The sequence below is a fragment of the Dipodomys ordii genome, unplaced genomic scaffold, assembly GCF_000151885.1.
Source record: "Dipodomys ordii isolate 6190 unplaced genomic scaffold, Dord_2.0 Scaffold130, whole genome shotgun sequence".
NCBI lineage: Eukaryota > Metazoa > Chordata > Mammalia > Rodentia > Heteromyidae > Dipodomys > Dipodomys ordii.
The window spans coordinates 6,157,162-6,173,723 of NW_012267346.1; the positions used below are offsets into that span (position 1 = coordinate 6,157,162).

At 41.1% G+C, this 16,562-nt stretch overlaps 1 protein-coding gene across 2 annotated transcripts in view; it reads right to left on the reverse strand.

Moving 5' to 3' along the window:
• Phactr1 (phosphatase and actin regulator 1) overlaps positions 1–16,562 on the reverse strand; it is a 437,712-nt gene that overhangs the window by 72,029 nt on the left and 349,121 nt on the right. Inside the window, exons 4-5 of one of the 2 annotated variants that reach the window (XM_013030448.1) lie at positions 7,145–7,312; positions 4,653–4,859 (exon numbers count right to left, since the gene is read on the reverse strand). In XM_013030448.1, the coding sequence (XP_012885902.1) occupies positions 4,653–4,859; positions 7,145–7,312 (375 nt within the window). The remainder of the gene's footprint in view (positions 1–4,652; positions 4,860–7,144; positions 7,313–16,562) is intronic. The other variant, XM_013030446.1, reaches the window with a different exon arrangement.

Genomic DNA, 16,562 nt, shown 5'->3' on the forward strand with positions numbered 1-16,562 from the left:
CACCCCCCAAGATGATAGTAATTGGAGGAAGAAATTAAGGGGAATTGAGGTCATAAAGATGGGATCTTACTGGATAGGATTAGTGTCTTTATAAGAAGAGACACCAGGGATTGGTCTCATCCCCCAATGATGTGAGGACAGAGCAAGAAGGTAGCTGTCTACAAGGCAAAGAAACCTCACCAGAAAAATAAAGTGTATCTGGCCTTCTTCTTGTATTTCACTCTCTTGAGCTTTGAGAAATAAATCTTTGGTGCCTCAGTCACCCGGTCTATGTAACATGTTATATATGGCAGTCCAAACTAGCTAATAAAAGTTATAAAAATAAAGAAGCAGATTTTTTTTTTTGGGTCTGGTCATGGGGCCTGAACTCTGGGCCTGGGCACTGTCCCTCAGCTCTTCAGCTCAAGGCTAGTGCTCTACCACCTGAGCCACAGTGCCACTTCTGGCTTTTTTTCTTTTTGCTTATGTGGTGCTGAGGAATCGAACCCAGGGCCTTGAGCATGCAAGGCAAGCACTCTACCACTGAGCCACCTTCCCAGCCCAAGAAGCAGATTTTTAAAATTTCTTTATCAGGTTTTAGAAGCAGATTTTTTCTCATTTCTTCATCAGATTAAAATATACAAAGCTTAAAAACAAAATGTTGGAATTACAAAATGTTGGAGTTGTCATGTGGTAAAGACTAATGGTGATGTGAGGATCTGGAGTCAAACCAAGCAGGATCAAGCCCATTTCTGCCACTTACTGGTTATGTAACCATAATTAAGTCATTCCACTTCTGTAAGAAGAAGGGTAAGAATGAGAAGGGTAGCTATCCCACAGGACTAAACACTACTACATAGTGAAGTTCTCAGAATATGCTCACTGCCCTGAAAATGCTTATTTTCCAAGTATGAGGCTACCATGTAGACTGAGTCATCATTCGATTGCCATGTGTGAGGGACGTCTCATAGTATAGTATGCGGAAGGCAGGGGTTATTCGTGCAATGTTCTACATTTGATATCTGAGGTCTGGATGCCTGGAAAAGTGATCACTATGCAAACCTAGAAAAGCAGAAGACAGATTTTTTTTTTTGGTCTCAATCACACTTTTCCTCTGGGTTATCCATCATCCCAGGGAGAATCCATTTTGTGAATAATTTAGCTCAGATCATGTTCATAGTACAATGAGCTCGGATGAGCAAAAATACTTCCACAAATGCAGGACTCTGAGGCTCCAGGACTCTTGACTTTGTGTTATGGGCCACCGCAGAGGCAGGAAGATGAGAAGGTAAAAGAGGAGGCAGGGCTGGACCAGGCATGCTCATGCGATAGAGCTTCTGCAGAGTAAGTGCAGGAGGCCCAGAGTTCAAACACAAGTATCACTAAAATAAGACAACACAGAAAAGAGAGAGAGAGAAGATTGTCTGCGAGAGCAAGAACTTCTCTGCCTGGCTGAAGAAGGGAGACAACTTGGAAGACAAAGATTCTCCAAGTTCATTGTGGGTTTTTCGGAGAAAGTGGAAACAAAAGACATAAGCAGAGAGAATTTGGAATGGCTTTTCTTGACCGAGAACTTGGAAACAGCTTTGGTTCAGCTTGTATCTCACCTAGAATTCGACCACTAACTACCGAGTCTCTACTTCCAGCTCTGGAATTCTTAATTGATTAATTCCTTCTGACATGGCCCAGATCGTCTCCAGAGTAATTAGCAACAGAACAGGGTTAATGGAGCTGCCTCATGGTGATGCACATTCATTATGATGAGTTGCTCACTTATAAAAATTAAGCAAGTCTAAGTGCATTTAGAGCCAAAAGGATTGCACTGGACTGACACTAGATAACTACTGGCCATGTCTTTAACATAGTTAAGAGGCGATCAGGTACATGGCAAGGGTATAATGTGTTTCTATATACATCTGATCGAAGCTGCATGAGGTAAGGCTCATGAATATTACAGTCACTCTCTTGGGAAAGGACCAGGGACACCAGAGAGACTGGGCTAATTTAGATGTTTTCAGTTTTTCTTGTATTGCGAGTTTCATGGAATTCGAACTTTTCAAACTCTAGGGCTCATGGCTGAAGCTCCGTGTGCCCTTACCCCCGCCATTACTTAGAGTGTGATCAAGTAAAGAAATTCTGTATCTGTGTATCTATGGTCTTCTCTCTCTTCTCCTACTGTCCACAGACATCTGCCAGCTCACACTGCCATGTCTGCAGTAGCTCCTCTGGCCCAGAACATTCCATTTAATTCCACTCATGATTTTGGGGACAGAGGTGAGACCTGGTCTCAGTGGCCACTGTGGTAGGCCTCAACTGTGACTTTGACATTTCTGCTCACTCTATTCTCTATACAGTGACCCAGGGACATGTTTTAAAGGTTAGTTTCCACATCACTCCATGCTCAATAATAAACTCTAAACCTCTGTAAACTCTCATCTAGTGAACCCTGTCTCTCAGTACACGTCCCAATGAAGCCTCCAGCCAAGCCGAACCAACTCTTCAATGACCCCAAACAGTGCCCATTTTGACCCTTTGTACAGGGTCTTCTTTTCTGGAATCCTCTGCATAAATGTCCTTCGTATTCAAGTTTCAGTCTTCTACAAGGGCACCTTTATGAGGCTGAACTGAACCACAAATAACACTTGGAATGATAGTCATTCTAGCTTTTACCTCTGTCTTCCTACCTCCCTCTTTCTCTCCCTTCCTCTCTCTCTCCTTCCTTCTCTCCTCCTCTGGAGAAGCCTGGAATCAGTACCTCAAGGATGAATCAGAAACCACAGTGCAGTATTTGCACAGAACCTATACACATCATTCCATGTACTTCAAATCATTTCTACATAATTTACAGTGTACGGAACACCCAATCCAATTTGCAAACACTGTAAAGCAGTTGTCACATTATGTTGTTTAAAGACTAATGACAAGAAAAAAGTCTGTATACATTTCAGTACAGATGGACTTTTTTTTTTCCTCCAAATATTTTGAATGTGTGGTTGGCTGAATCCCAGTTGTGGAAGCCATGGGAATCAAGATCTGACTGTGTATGTATTCATTATCCTGCTACAGTGATGTATTCTGCCTTCATACCCAGCGCAGCATCCTGTCCATGGTAGTTATATTGAATAAGTATGTGCTACATGCGTACATGAGAATTATTTTGTACCATATTTAATCTCGCAAGGTAAATTTGATGTCAAAGGCTTAAGCTTTGACTTAGCAATTTGGATTCTAGAAACTGGAAAAAGAGACACATAAAGATTTATGGAGGCTGTTGTTCAATGTTGTATGTATATTTTTATAATAGAGAAGCTAGAAAAGATCTAAAGAATTAAACAAGTAAGTCTTGATTCTCAACAAGCAGCCAATAAAATTGTGCTGGGGACTATGTATTAACATAAAAATTAGTTCATGATTTATCAATGCATAGTAATACAGTATATGCAGAGATATTCAATTCTTATTTGGTGGATAAACAGAAGGATGGTGGGTGTGTCTTAGGGGATTGTGGAACTATTTCATCTTTGCAATTTCTTCTGAATTTAAATTTAGGGCACTGAACTGAAGTGTTATTGATGCATTGGGTAGTTCCTTTGGGTGGACATTGGTTCTTTCACTCTGTGAACATCCAGTTGGGATGGATATGAACAACAGAGAATTAGCTCAAGCCTATGTTGGAACTGAGTGTAATAAACACAAGTACTGTGTGAGGTCATCCTGCTCCCAAGGAGACAACAGCCACAGGGCTAGGAGTTGGAAAGCAGGGTCCAATCCTGCCTCCACCAAGTTCCTGAAGAATCTACTTCTTTTGTCTGAACCTCAGTTTTTCTACAAGTTGAGTGTTTCCCCCTAGCTCCATCCTCATTACATAATACAAGGTACAAAACAGATCAAGTCTATATCATTTGTAAAAATACCAATCATATCGTAAAAGTGCAGTCAGTTATCATCAAGGTTCTTTCAGAAACCTTTTTATCTCTGATCACACCATGATTTTAGGTCACAAAGTGGTATCGGGTGCAAATGAGCACTGAAATACAATCTCATTGGAGGCCCAACGGACACAAACAATGGTGTGCACCTTGTGAACACTACAAACAAAAATATCAAAGTCATTTTAGGACAGCATGGCTAAGCTGATTCTTCTCCCACTAATTTTTTTTCCCCTACAAACTTGTACATCACTGCCTTTGCTTTGCCTTTCCTTTTTTTAAAGAGGGCTGACAATAACAAAATGAATTTTAATAGGAGGAATATACTAAGCTTCAGATGAATAACTTCAGGACACAACATATAAAGCCTCAACAAACTCATCATGCAAGAAACAGGGCACTGGTTTTAATTTTTGCAAACATGTTGATGTTGAATTTAGGTTTGCCCAAGCTACTCTTACACTCGCCACATAAATACAAGGTACATATTTACAGATACACAGGACAGAAGGCTCTTGGCACATGGCTGGCAGGTGTATATCGAATGCTTCTTGACACAAAGGAAAACACAAACCCTGGTCATGACTGCATGTACTAAGACGTACACAGAAACGCCCGAATGCCCCACAGGGCAACTGACCAGAGATCTATTTTCAGGACTTAGATAACAAGCCCGAAAGAGGAAACAATTCTCCCTTGAAGGGCAGGAGGGGCAGGTGCCATGGGAGGGCATGGCAGACTCACCTGTGAAATGGTTGGCAATCCGGGCAGTGGGTTTGGGAGGCAGGGCCGGGGGCTGCTTGAGAAGGGGCAGCTGCTTCACTGGGGTGTCCTCATGGTCTCCAGGGAAAGCAGCAGGTTTTTTGGGGGGCAGTAGCAGGACTGGTTTGGCTGAAGGATCTTGGGACAGGAGGACTCCAGACTCACTGGCAGAGGGACTCTCTTCAGACACTGAGGGGACAACCACATGATACACAGGAGACATTACACGAACGCAGCTCAGGTGGGGATGGCATGGGCCAGCCAGCAACACAGGACAGGGACGCGAGCTGGCTTAGCAAGACGGCAGAGCGACTGATTGCTTCAGGTTATCAAGTATGTGTGGAGAAAGGGGAGGACACCGGAAATCCATGAAAGCAGCAGGGGTGGTGGAGGGGCATAGATGGGAGGCAAAGGAAAAAAAAAAAAGAGGAGAGAGGTGAAAGACTCCATTCCAAACTTGGCATTCATCATACAAGGTCTACTACAAATGCTGGGACTCAAGGGTCTAAAACCACAATGAACAGGATGGCAAATGCAGTAGAGCAAGAATGAAGTGTGTCTGAACTACCAGAGGAACCAAATGTTGGCTCCAGGAAGGAAGAGAGACTGGGTCAAACTAAAGAGTCTCAATGTTGCCTGCTAAGTTTTCCCTCTGTCTTGGCTCTCATTTGGTACACTGGTTGGTCCTGTTCACAGTCTGGAGAGCTGACACAAACAGGCTGTGACCCAGCACTGAACAGCCACCTTCCAGATGAACTGCAGTGGAAAGGTCCAGCCACCTCCTATAAACTCCATCAAGGTAAAGGATGCTTGAGACCACTCCTTGATAGCTCTCATTTCCCTTCCCCCCTTGCATGCCCAGATTTTACTATGTTTCAATTATAACAGCTTCCATTCTAGCCATATTTTCCGTTGTTTTGATTCCCCTATTTCTCTTTGCTCTGCATTGAATCTGCCTCTTCCAGACCACAGAGGTCCATGGACAGGCACCAGAGGCCTGCAAACTGTCAAGGGATGGGTTGGTGGCACACGCACTTTCCTCTCAATCTGGCAGCCTGTGTGGTGAGGGTGAAACCCTGTGACAGGGCTAGGATGACAGATTCACTAACACATTCAAACCCACCTGATGCAATGTCACAAGGAAGGCTGAATTAAAAAAAAAAATCCACTGCTCTTGTTAGAAAACTCTGGAAGGAAAACTGTAATTCAGCTGTACATCTTTCTCTCTGCCTTCCCTCACTGCCACAATTAGAAAACTTTATAAATGACTCCTTCTTTTCTTCTTGGCCAGGGGATCAGCATTCTGCAAGCAACAGAGACTCGCAGAGTACCTAGAAGCCTCAAGGTCTCTCCATCTCAAAGGATATTCCTATTACCAGTGATGAACACCTTGATGGAGCAATAACTCTCCAGGCCACTGTGGAGAATGGGAATCCATGGGGGTATACCACCATTTCTCCTCTCCTCCTACCTGAGCTCCTGTGGGCATGGAATTTGCACACAGCATGCAGAAAGGACATGGGTTTTCTACCAGTACACCAGATAGTCAAAAGCTTCCTTCCCACAGAGCCATCTGCTAACAGTGTGTACCAGTCCTGTCTGTCGGGGGAAAGGGGCGGTTAGTGACTGATAGTTGAACTGACTGGGGTAACTCTGCACACCTCTCGAAAGCTGAGTGTTGGGCACAGAGGCAACTCTGGATTAAAGAGGGAGGCGATGTTCAGTCAGATGGTATAAGAATATATCTCTTGTATATATCTATCAGTAGGCTCCTGATTAAGCAATAAATTGTACAGGATTGAATGAGCAATTAAATTAATTGACTGCATCCGCTAAATTGATACAATTTACTGAATTGATAGAACCATTGTCTGGTACACTGGGACTAGAAATTAAAGAGTGTTTAGGCCCTTTCCTGCCTTCTTCCCCCACCCTGCACCAATACTGGGGCTTAGCTCAGGACCTGGGTGTTATCCTCTAGCTTTTTTGTCCAAGGCTGGTACTCTACTACTTGAGCCACAGCTCCAATTCTGGCTTTCTTTTGTGTGGTTGATTGGTGATAGAATCTCATGTCTCTTCCCTAGATGGCGTTGAACAGCAATTTCCAGACCTCAGCTTGCTGAGTAGCTAGGATTAAAGGTGTGAGCCTGGTTGTTCAGGCCTTTTGAATAGGCAAATATAGAAATATAGCATGCTTCACCTTTATCTTAATAGAGATGAGTGTTAGAAAACAAAACAATGACATTTAAAAATCATCCATTTTCCCCAAACAAGCCATAAATCAAGTGAGAAAAATGGGTTTTAAAATGAGAACAACACAGGTAAATATCTCTATTTTCTTAAACTCTGTATGTATGAAAAACTAATACTTGGGTCAGTTTCATCCCAGTTTCCAGATCTTTCTTTATATGTAAAAAGCTAGAACCCCAAATCCAGTGGGAGTAGAGGTTCCCAGTGTGACACTCTGGCATTACCTGGCCCATCCATAATGTCTGAAGCTTGGAGCACCTCGTATGAACAGGGATCCCTGGGCATGGGGACCGGCTCCATTTCTGACAGTGCAGGCAGAGACAGCTGGCTGGAGCTCAAGGACTGCCCATTTTCCAGGGAGTCATCTTCATTGGATATGGAGAGCTCCCCATCTGTCAGAAAGAAGGAAATTGCAGAGTTAGAGAACGCTTGCCTTCCAAGGATGGGTGATACTTGGAGCCTGCTGATGAAGTCTACATACTTCAGACTTCTCTGTTTTTAATCAAGGTCAGAACATACAAGGGGCATCTCTCCTTTTGTTTTTTTTTAAGACATTTATCTTTAGAGATTAGTTGTCTAACTATCACTGCAATATTTTCTAATGATCATTACAACCTTGCCTGTTTTTGTCTCCAACTTTCTCAACATAATCCATCCTGTGTTTTAGGTATCTACTTTTTAAAAATGAAAGGCGATGAAATAAAATCTTAACCTTTTCTTTTCTTTGGGTGCTGCACCTTAGTTTTGTTTTTGTTTTTTCCTCAACATTAGTGCTCTACTACTTGAGCCTCAGCTCTAGTTGTGGCTTTTTTTTTCTGGTTAACTAGAGACACAGACTTTTCTGCCCAGGCTAATTTTGAACTTCAGTCTTCAGATCTTAGTCTCCTAAGTAGCTAGGATTATAGGCATGAGCCACTAGTATCCAGCTTCTCTCTCTCTCTCTCTCTCTCTCTCTCTCTCGTTGGTCATGGGACTTGAACTCTGGGCCTGAGAGCTGTCCCTCAGCTCTTCAGCTCAAGGCTAGCGCTCTACCACTTGAGCTACAGCACCACCACTTCCTCAGCTTTTCTCTTAATGTTTAAAAAGCCAAATAGCCAGCAGGTAGCAGAGACGGAAATCAAGAGGGAGAAAGTCAACCTTAGGTTGCAAAGGGCTTCATGTTGCTTAACAAGAAGTGAAACCACCATACAGCAGGGTCCCAGGCAAAACATCATTCCACCTCCTGTTTACCTCCACTCTCATCCAATCTCTCTAGTAGGATACACATTTAAGAAGCTCTAATCTCTACCTAATAGGTGCAGCAACCTATGGCTTTTGGGAAGTGCCAAGATTCTCTTGGTACTGACCATTAATCATGCCCACTTTGATCTGGCTTACAGCTCAGCTGCACAAGGGCTGTGAACTGACACCACAGCAGAGGATCAAAGGCTTCGGTATAATGGCCATTTGTCAGATCAAAATTCCCTCAGTGTGATTTCATCTTAGCTCTGGGGAGTCTTAGATAACTAGATATTAAAGTCAAATTAATTTTTAAAGAGGACTAAAAGCTGTTCAAGTCCAGTGAATAAATATACAGATGAAAGACAGAGTTATGTCTACTCCCAAACAAAGAAACCAGCAGAGCAATTATCTAACTTAGCTCCAGAAGAAAGATGACTGATAAAAATGAAACAGTGTGGTAGCACCGAGGTTAGTGCCTTGCTTTTCCAGGGTTCCATTCAAAGTTTGATTTTATACAATAATGCTTTGGGTGGTGTATAACTCTAGCATACCCCATTAGAACTGGTCCAATAAATGTATGTTCACCAGAGTAATCTACAAATAGGCTTGAAATAGTATATGATTCAAGGACATAGAATATTGGACTTGAATTTTCTATAAACATAAAAAACATAAGAAGTATCCTCTCTGTTGCCTCAAATTATCTATATCAGACAAGAGAAAGCACTGGCCAATTTGAATACTGGGTTGGATTTTTTCTTTTCATTCAACCTTTGTGCATGCCCCAGATTATCATAAAAGTTATTGTAATCGAGGTCATCAACATGCTTACTATCATTCATAAGAGGACAAATGTAGTGGCAAGGCTGTGGATGTGCCAAGGGTGGGATGGAAAGGGATTTATGTGTTAAGGTATCATTTTTGATGGCCTCCAGTCCTCTTAATGTGATTTTTATTTATCATGGTCAAACTGACGTCATAGGAAGTAGCTGGGCTCAGTGGGTGGGACAATGACACAGCTGCCATTCAGCAGACTACATCTGTAGAAGAACCACTTTGGCTCTTGATGTTCCAAGTCTATTCACGCTCCTGGATAAGACAACCTGAGGCCAGGGGTGGGGGATCACAGGGCTAATGCCAAGTCCTACTTCTCTGGGGGGGGGGAAGGTGGGGACAAAGATGTACTTCAATGATCACCACCATGTTAACAGTTGAAAGTGCCAGGCAAAAGTGCCATTGGTAACAAAGATGCACTGCAGGTGGATTTCTTTGACTCCATCTATGACTCAGTTTTTGTCAATGCATCTGATTTACAGTGAAAAAATTTGCTAGGAACCAACAAGAGATACTGCTTACTTCTCTTGCGCTCAAAAAATGAAGTTCCCTGTAGAATTAAAGAGACCTTTGCTTGGTCTCACAGGCCCATGCCACTTGGGAGAGGGATTCACTGTGGGAGTTCCATTTTTCTAACTGCTGGAGATTCCCATTGGAAAAATAAAAATGAGGTTGAGAAGGAAGATGGTGATCACATAGCCACCTTAGCTAATAAAAACAAGGTTTTTTTCTCTGTAAATTATTTTCATGGTTGTAATCTTACTATGTGTCAAATATGTACTGATTTTTCTTACTATTTTAAGCATAACTTGCCTAACCATTATCTTGATGATTATAGTAGATGAGTGTAGAAATACTTACTGTGCTATTTCCCTGTGATTGGCCATAAAGGACTTCCATATGTATGTATCTATCTATATATTATTATTTTTATTTTTTGGTCGGTTGTGGGGCTTGAACTCTGGGCCTGGGCACTGTCCCTCAGCCCTTCAGCTCAAGGCAAGTGCTCTGCCACTTGAGCCACAGCACCACTTCCGGTTTTTTGTGTGGTTTATTGGAGATAAGAGTCTCATAGCCTTTCCTGCCCGGGCTGGTTTTGAACTGTGATCCTCAGATCTCAGCCTGTTGAGTAGCGAGGATTAGAGGAGTGAGCCACCAATGCCCAGCTAGGACTTCCCAATATTTTATACTATCATGAAAAAATATATCAGGAGGACCATCTTCTTGTATAGAGAATTTTCTGCAACTAGAATTCTCTCCACTTTATTCATCCTAAGACAAATTCCAACAAGTCAAATCTTATGTATTAATATTCTAAAATCTAGTGATATAAAAATGGATCTCATAAGATGGTTTTTCTGAAGGGTTTTTGGTTTACACAGCCTTTCTTCCCCCCATGCACCCATCACTCCATCTGTGTACATACATATACATGCATGCACACACATACACACTCAGTAAAAATAAAAGCCATTCAGTAAGTAGAACATATCCATCATTAATCTCATTTATAGTCAATATGGTGGTGACAAAAAGAAGAGCCATTTGAGTTGGGCACAACAATGTTGCCACTTTTAAGTAAGATTAAAAATTTTTATTATGATATTTTAAAACATACAGACACACAAATGAAACAGTGTAACTGTTTCCACATACCCAACATCATGATACAAAATTAGCTGGGAATTCCTAATGCTTGGTGATTCCAAACTTTATTAATTGAAAGACTATTAGGAGTCCCATGTACATCCTTTTCCTATTAGTTTTTTCAGTATCTTTGAAAGCATTTCAAAGTTTGCCTTTGTTGAGAAATGAATTCTGGCACACTTGTCCCCAGGAAGACTCTGTACCAAAATTAAGATGAGGCTTACAAGTTATGAGTCCCTTCAACTATGAGGTCATCACCATCTTATTTTATTATGGATGAGAGAATTCACTGAGTGATGGAAATTGCTTTGATGTTTCATAGCACTTAAAAATTGTCTGTTAATAAGATGTACAAGACACTATGTTGAAAACAAATTTTACAGCTTCACAACTTCTGGTGAGAGGGAGGGAGGAGTGGGGAGGTGAGGAGGGAAGGGATAGTAGGGGAAAAACAAAGGAGGGGGTAACAATGCTCGATAGGAAATGAACTCATTACCTTACTCATGGAACTGTAACCCCTATGTACAGTATCTTTACAATAAAAATATTAAAAAATAAAAAGTAATAAAAATAAAAATTGTCTGTTATTATTTGTTTTCTTGATAATAACAGATGCTGGTGGGGATATGGCTTAAAGGGAATACTACTACACTGTTGGTGGGGATGTAAAATTGTTCAACCACTCTGGAAAGCAATATGGAGGTTCCTCAAAAAACTAAACATACAGCTTCCCTATGACCCAGCAATCCCACTCCTAGGCATTTACCCAAATGACTACAAACCAGCCTGCACTAATGCCACCAGCACATCCATGTTCATTGCAACATTATTGACCATAGCTAAGATATGGAATCAACCTAGATGCCCCTCAGTGGATGAATGGAGCAAGAAGATGTGGTACATATACATAGTGGAATTCTATGCTTCCATCAGAAAGAATGATATTGCCCCATTCATAAGGAAATGGGAAGACAGAAAAAGTTATAGTAAGCAAAGTAAGCCAGGCCCAAAGAAACATCAGCTGCATGCTTTCCCTCATTTGTAATAACTAGACTATATCTATAACTCTACTAGTTAATCCACTGGATAGTAAAAGACAAATAATTACACTTGGACATGATTAATTAAACAACACTCTAAGCATTGCACAGTGAGAACAAGAGAGGATATTTTTAGGAGAGAACCAAAATGGCTCAATAGCTATGTGTATATGACCATATAAAATGGTGCTTCATTGAAATGAACTCCAAGTTATTTATTTATTTTTCTTTCTTGTCTCCCCTCCCTTTGGTCTATTCCCTGTTGGCACTGTTTTTGATTTGTCTTGTATATAAGTTTATCTGATTTGGGGAAGGGAAGGGGAATGAAAGAAACAGTGGGAAAAAGTATGAACCAATTCAACAGTGATACTTACTAGACCCTATGTTGGAAATAAGCTATACAACTTTGGGGAAAAGGGGAGTTGGGGAGAAAAAGTGGGGGAAAATGAAGGAGGGGGCAACCCTGTTCAAATATACACTCATTACCTGACATGTAACTGTAACCCCTCTGCACATCACCTTTACAATTAAATTTAACTTAAAAAAATCAGGACACTAAAAACAATTGTCTGTGTGAATGGCTTACAATGATCTTCAATCATTGGTTTCCCACTCAAACTAGTAAAAATATGAACAGGAGGAAAGCAGAATGCAGGCGAGAAAACTAGATGGTTTGAGGAAGTAGGTAATTGGTGTACATCACAATGCCTTAAAAGGTAGTTAGAACCCAGATGACTAGCCTCTACCTCCAGAGTTTCTGACCCTGTAGGCCTGGAATGGCAATCAAGAACATGCTTGTTTATCAAGTAGCTGGATTCTCACACTTAGAGAATCACTGAATTAAGAGTTAAGCATTTGAGAGAAGAGAACCTGGAATGACAATGGTGTCTTGCCTGATGAAGCATAGAATAAGAAATGCTGGCTGAGGCTAATACGGAAGAGAGAAGGTTGCTTTAAGCTAAAGAAATGCAAGCAGCAGGATGTTGAGTTTTCTAAATATGAATCCTGGAAGTAAACTTGGCAAAATAAGTACATACCAACCTATGCATAGTGGCATGCCCTTGTAATCCCTTTGGGAGGCTGAGGCAGGAGGATGGCTTGAGCCCTCAAATTCACTGCCACCCTGGGAAACAGAGTCAGACATCAACTTGGAAAAAATGAAGAGCTAGGTGTGGTAATGCATACCTAACGCATACCTCCAACAGGAGGCAGGAGGATTGTAAGACTAGCTTGGACTACATAGTCAGACTTAACCTGAAAGGAAGGAAGGAAGGAAGGAAAGAAGGAAGGAAGGAAGGAAGGAAGGAAGGAAGGAAGGAAGGAAGGAAGAGAGAAGGGGAGGGAGATAGGGAGGAGGGAGAGAAAGAGAAATATGAACAACTAGGCTGAAAAGAGCAGTCAGGTGAAGTGGAAAAAAACCGATGTGAGCCAGACACAAGATGACATGTCTAACAAGGTAGAATCAGATGACAGAAGTGGCAGAGAATGGTATGCAGAAGTTGGTGCAGAACATTGTGAATTTTAAGTGATGAGACATTGAAAGCTATAGGCTTCTGTCAGGTATAAATGTGGCTGTGGAACTTGCACCAGTCTTACTCTCCTCTTTCTGTGACACTTAGGAATGAAGATGTTGGTTGGGTCAGGTTAATAACAAATAAAGGAGAGTGAGGAGAGTAGAGAAAGACTGAATTCACTCAATTGACAAACACTTGTTGAGAGACTATTGTCATTAACCACATATCTGAAATCACCAACTCCTACAGTTTCCTCCATCTTGTGAGGAAGGGCAGGTTTGCTATTGGCTCCTGACAATTCATGTGGAAACTACCATTCTGTTGGATCTCTCCAGAGCCAGCATCCCTGCTGGTTCTTCTCAGGCATTAGGCAGAATGTTAAGCAGAAGACAGATGCACCTTGGGTAAAGAGAAATGGACAGGCTATCATGAAGTATTGTAGACCAGAGAAGAGTCAGCTTGAGCTAGCAGGTGTGAGAGTTAGGAAAAGTAGAATAAGAATCCCTGAGAAGCAGAGAAACAATGTAAATGGTGAAAAAAGGTAGAAATATACACTCACGATATATAGAAACCATGTCCTAAAAAAAAAAAAATGGAAGGTTTAGTCAGATTTTGGCTTAGAAGACACATTTAAATTTATGTTGTTATCTTTAGGAAGTGTACCTCTACAGGACATTACCATTGTGACTATATTCCAAATATTTGGTGGGGCGCAGGGGGGGTGGTTAAAAATGGTTTGCTGTTTATCATTTGCTTTGCTTTAAGGTTTAGAATGGTTTGGATGTTGAATGGCCTACAAAGGCCCAGGCGTTAAAAGCTTGGTCTACAGATGGCACTGCTGGGAGACTCTGTGAGCTTTTAGAAGGTGGGGCCTAGCGGGAAGTCTTTAGGTCATTGGGTGTGTCCTGAAATAGGACTGTGGCCCTCTGCTTTCTTCTTCTCTCTTCATCTTGGCCCACAATGTAAACAGTTTGCTTTGGTATGTGCACTCACTACTGCTATCTGGACATGCCCACCAGAGGTCAAAGCAGTGGGTCTATGGATCTTGGGCTGGAGCCCAAGATTTGATTTTATTAAAGCATACATTTAGTTGAAGTTGTTAGTTATAGATGAATATCACCTTGGAAAATGGTAACAGAAATTCCTTTAGATTCTCCTGGACACTTACATAATAACAGGTAGAATTTTTTCAACTCCCAAGTTATGTGAAAAACAGACATTTTGCTTTGAGAATATGCAGTTTGTGGTCTTTTACGATTTAAGATAAAATGGTCCATTCTAACTCTGAAAATAAAAATGCTTTAATAAAGTTAAGCTCACCATTGACTCTGATTTTCTAAGATACAAATTGTGGTTTATTAAAAAAAGTATGTCTAAAATATATTTCTCATGAGACAAGAAATCCTTACTGGATAAATAGCAGTTGAATATGAGTATAAAGAAGTACATTGTATTTATATCCATATATTGAGCAATTATTGCTTTAAATTTTAAATATACCAAAAAGCTAAATATAAAAGTCCAAAGGAAAATAAATAGAAATATAAAAAAAGAGAACAGTAGAAACAACTATTAATTGTTAATTCAGACTGCACAAGAAAGAAGCAGATGGATAGTTTTGACTTACCCATAAAACTTTCTGACTTTTTTAATTTGCAAAAAGTAACAGGGAACACCAAGAGGAAGAAGAAAAGCAGCATAAAGGAAAAAAATAGGAGCTAAATATAGCGAGCAAAAGAACAGAATATTCTAAAGTAGGATGAGTGCTTGTTCAGGTAAATAAAAATCAAGTTCTAAGTGTCATTTGGAAAATGGAAATGAGAGAAATGCAAATGAAATGACCGTGTGGGTGATACTGATACATTGAAGATGTGTTTGCAGTCCTGTCAAGTACAACAGTAGGAATGTAGAACAATATGCACATATCAATGATAAAGACATCAGAATGAAATCTTTGTGTGCCCTGGCAGAGTTCTGAAGGAATCTGGTGAGATGGAAGCAGTTGAACCATCATTAACAATTTGCTCTATAAAGATGCATATATTTGTTTTATTTAAAAAATACAAAGGAATTACAGGCTGCCTCATTAAGTGAGAAAAGAAAAAAACAACAGTTTATGTTAGAGAGGAAAACCCCTTCCTCACTTCCTTGCTTCTCTACATGATCCTGATTTTTGTTCAGTTCCTGACTTTGTACAGTTAGACCATGGCCAATGTGCAGCCATTGGTGCCTTATCCTGCAATGGGAGGAGAAGAAAACTATCCTTCCCACCACAGGTCAGTTAACTCAGCCCTCACACCTTTTCACCTGATGGGCTGATTGGAGGTGATAAGAATGAGGAGTAGGATTATCAGGACCATTAGCAACTTCCTCCAAATTGGTAACAATTTGGATCTCCCATTTGTCTCCTTTCTTAAATGCTTTAGAAACTCAGTGGTGTAAAAAAAACAAAAACAAAACAAAAAAAAACAACCAAAGTGAACCCAGTAGGCTCCTCAAAAACTGTAGCAATCTGGAGAGTCAATGGAAGAGGATGCTTTCCCCATCTCGGGTAAAAAGAAATAAAGGGAGCCACCATCAGGTGACAGTGAGGAGCCATATTCTCCTGAGAAACCCTAATCTTAATCAGAAGAGGTGTGTTGGAGAGCACCTGTAATTTATTCCCAGAGAGCCAGGTGAGAGGGGAGAAGCAGCAGGCACAATGGGAAGAAGCCAGGACTTGGCATGTGAGGGTGACAAGCTGTCCCTGTCATCACTAGCTGACAATGAGCTCTTTAACCTTTCTGACCTTTGGCTGGGGGATGGGAGTGGAGGAGTAACTGCATTTTGCGGGGGGGGGGGGTCAACCTTGGTCTTTATTTTTTATTATCTTTAGTTGAACAAGAGTAACAACTCAACATGTCAGTTTCTGAGTACAGTGCATCTTGATCAACATCAACCCCTTTTGTTCCTCTCCTCTATTCCCACTAACCTCATCCATCCCTACAATTTTCCTGGTTTCATGAATATCATGCCTGCATTCTCTTCCCACTCTTCTTCTCTTCATTCATCTGCCCTCTTCCCCTTTACCACCCTGCTAAACATCTCCAGTACCAACTTCCTGGTATTCATTTGATACATGTCCAACCTCCTTTCAGGTCAATGTTCTGCATGAGGTGCTGGGAGAGAGGAGAAGAAGCTTCTTATCTCCTCTAGACTTGCCAATCAGCCTGAAATAACATGTGAGCTAAAACAGCCAAGCATTTTATAGGCGGTTTTGTTTTTCTTGATTGTCTTATCTATTTGGACATACTGCAGCAAGAAATGGGAAGTAAACAAATGGATAAATGGGATTTTTTGGGCAGAGAAAGAGAAAGACATAGAGAGAGGGAGGGAGGGAGAGAGGG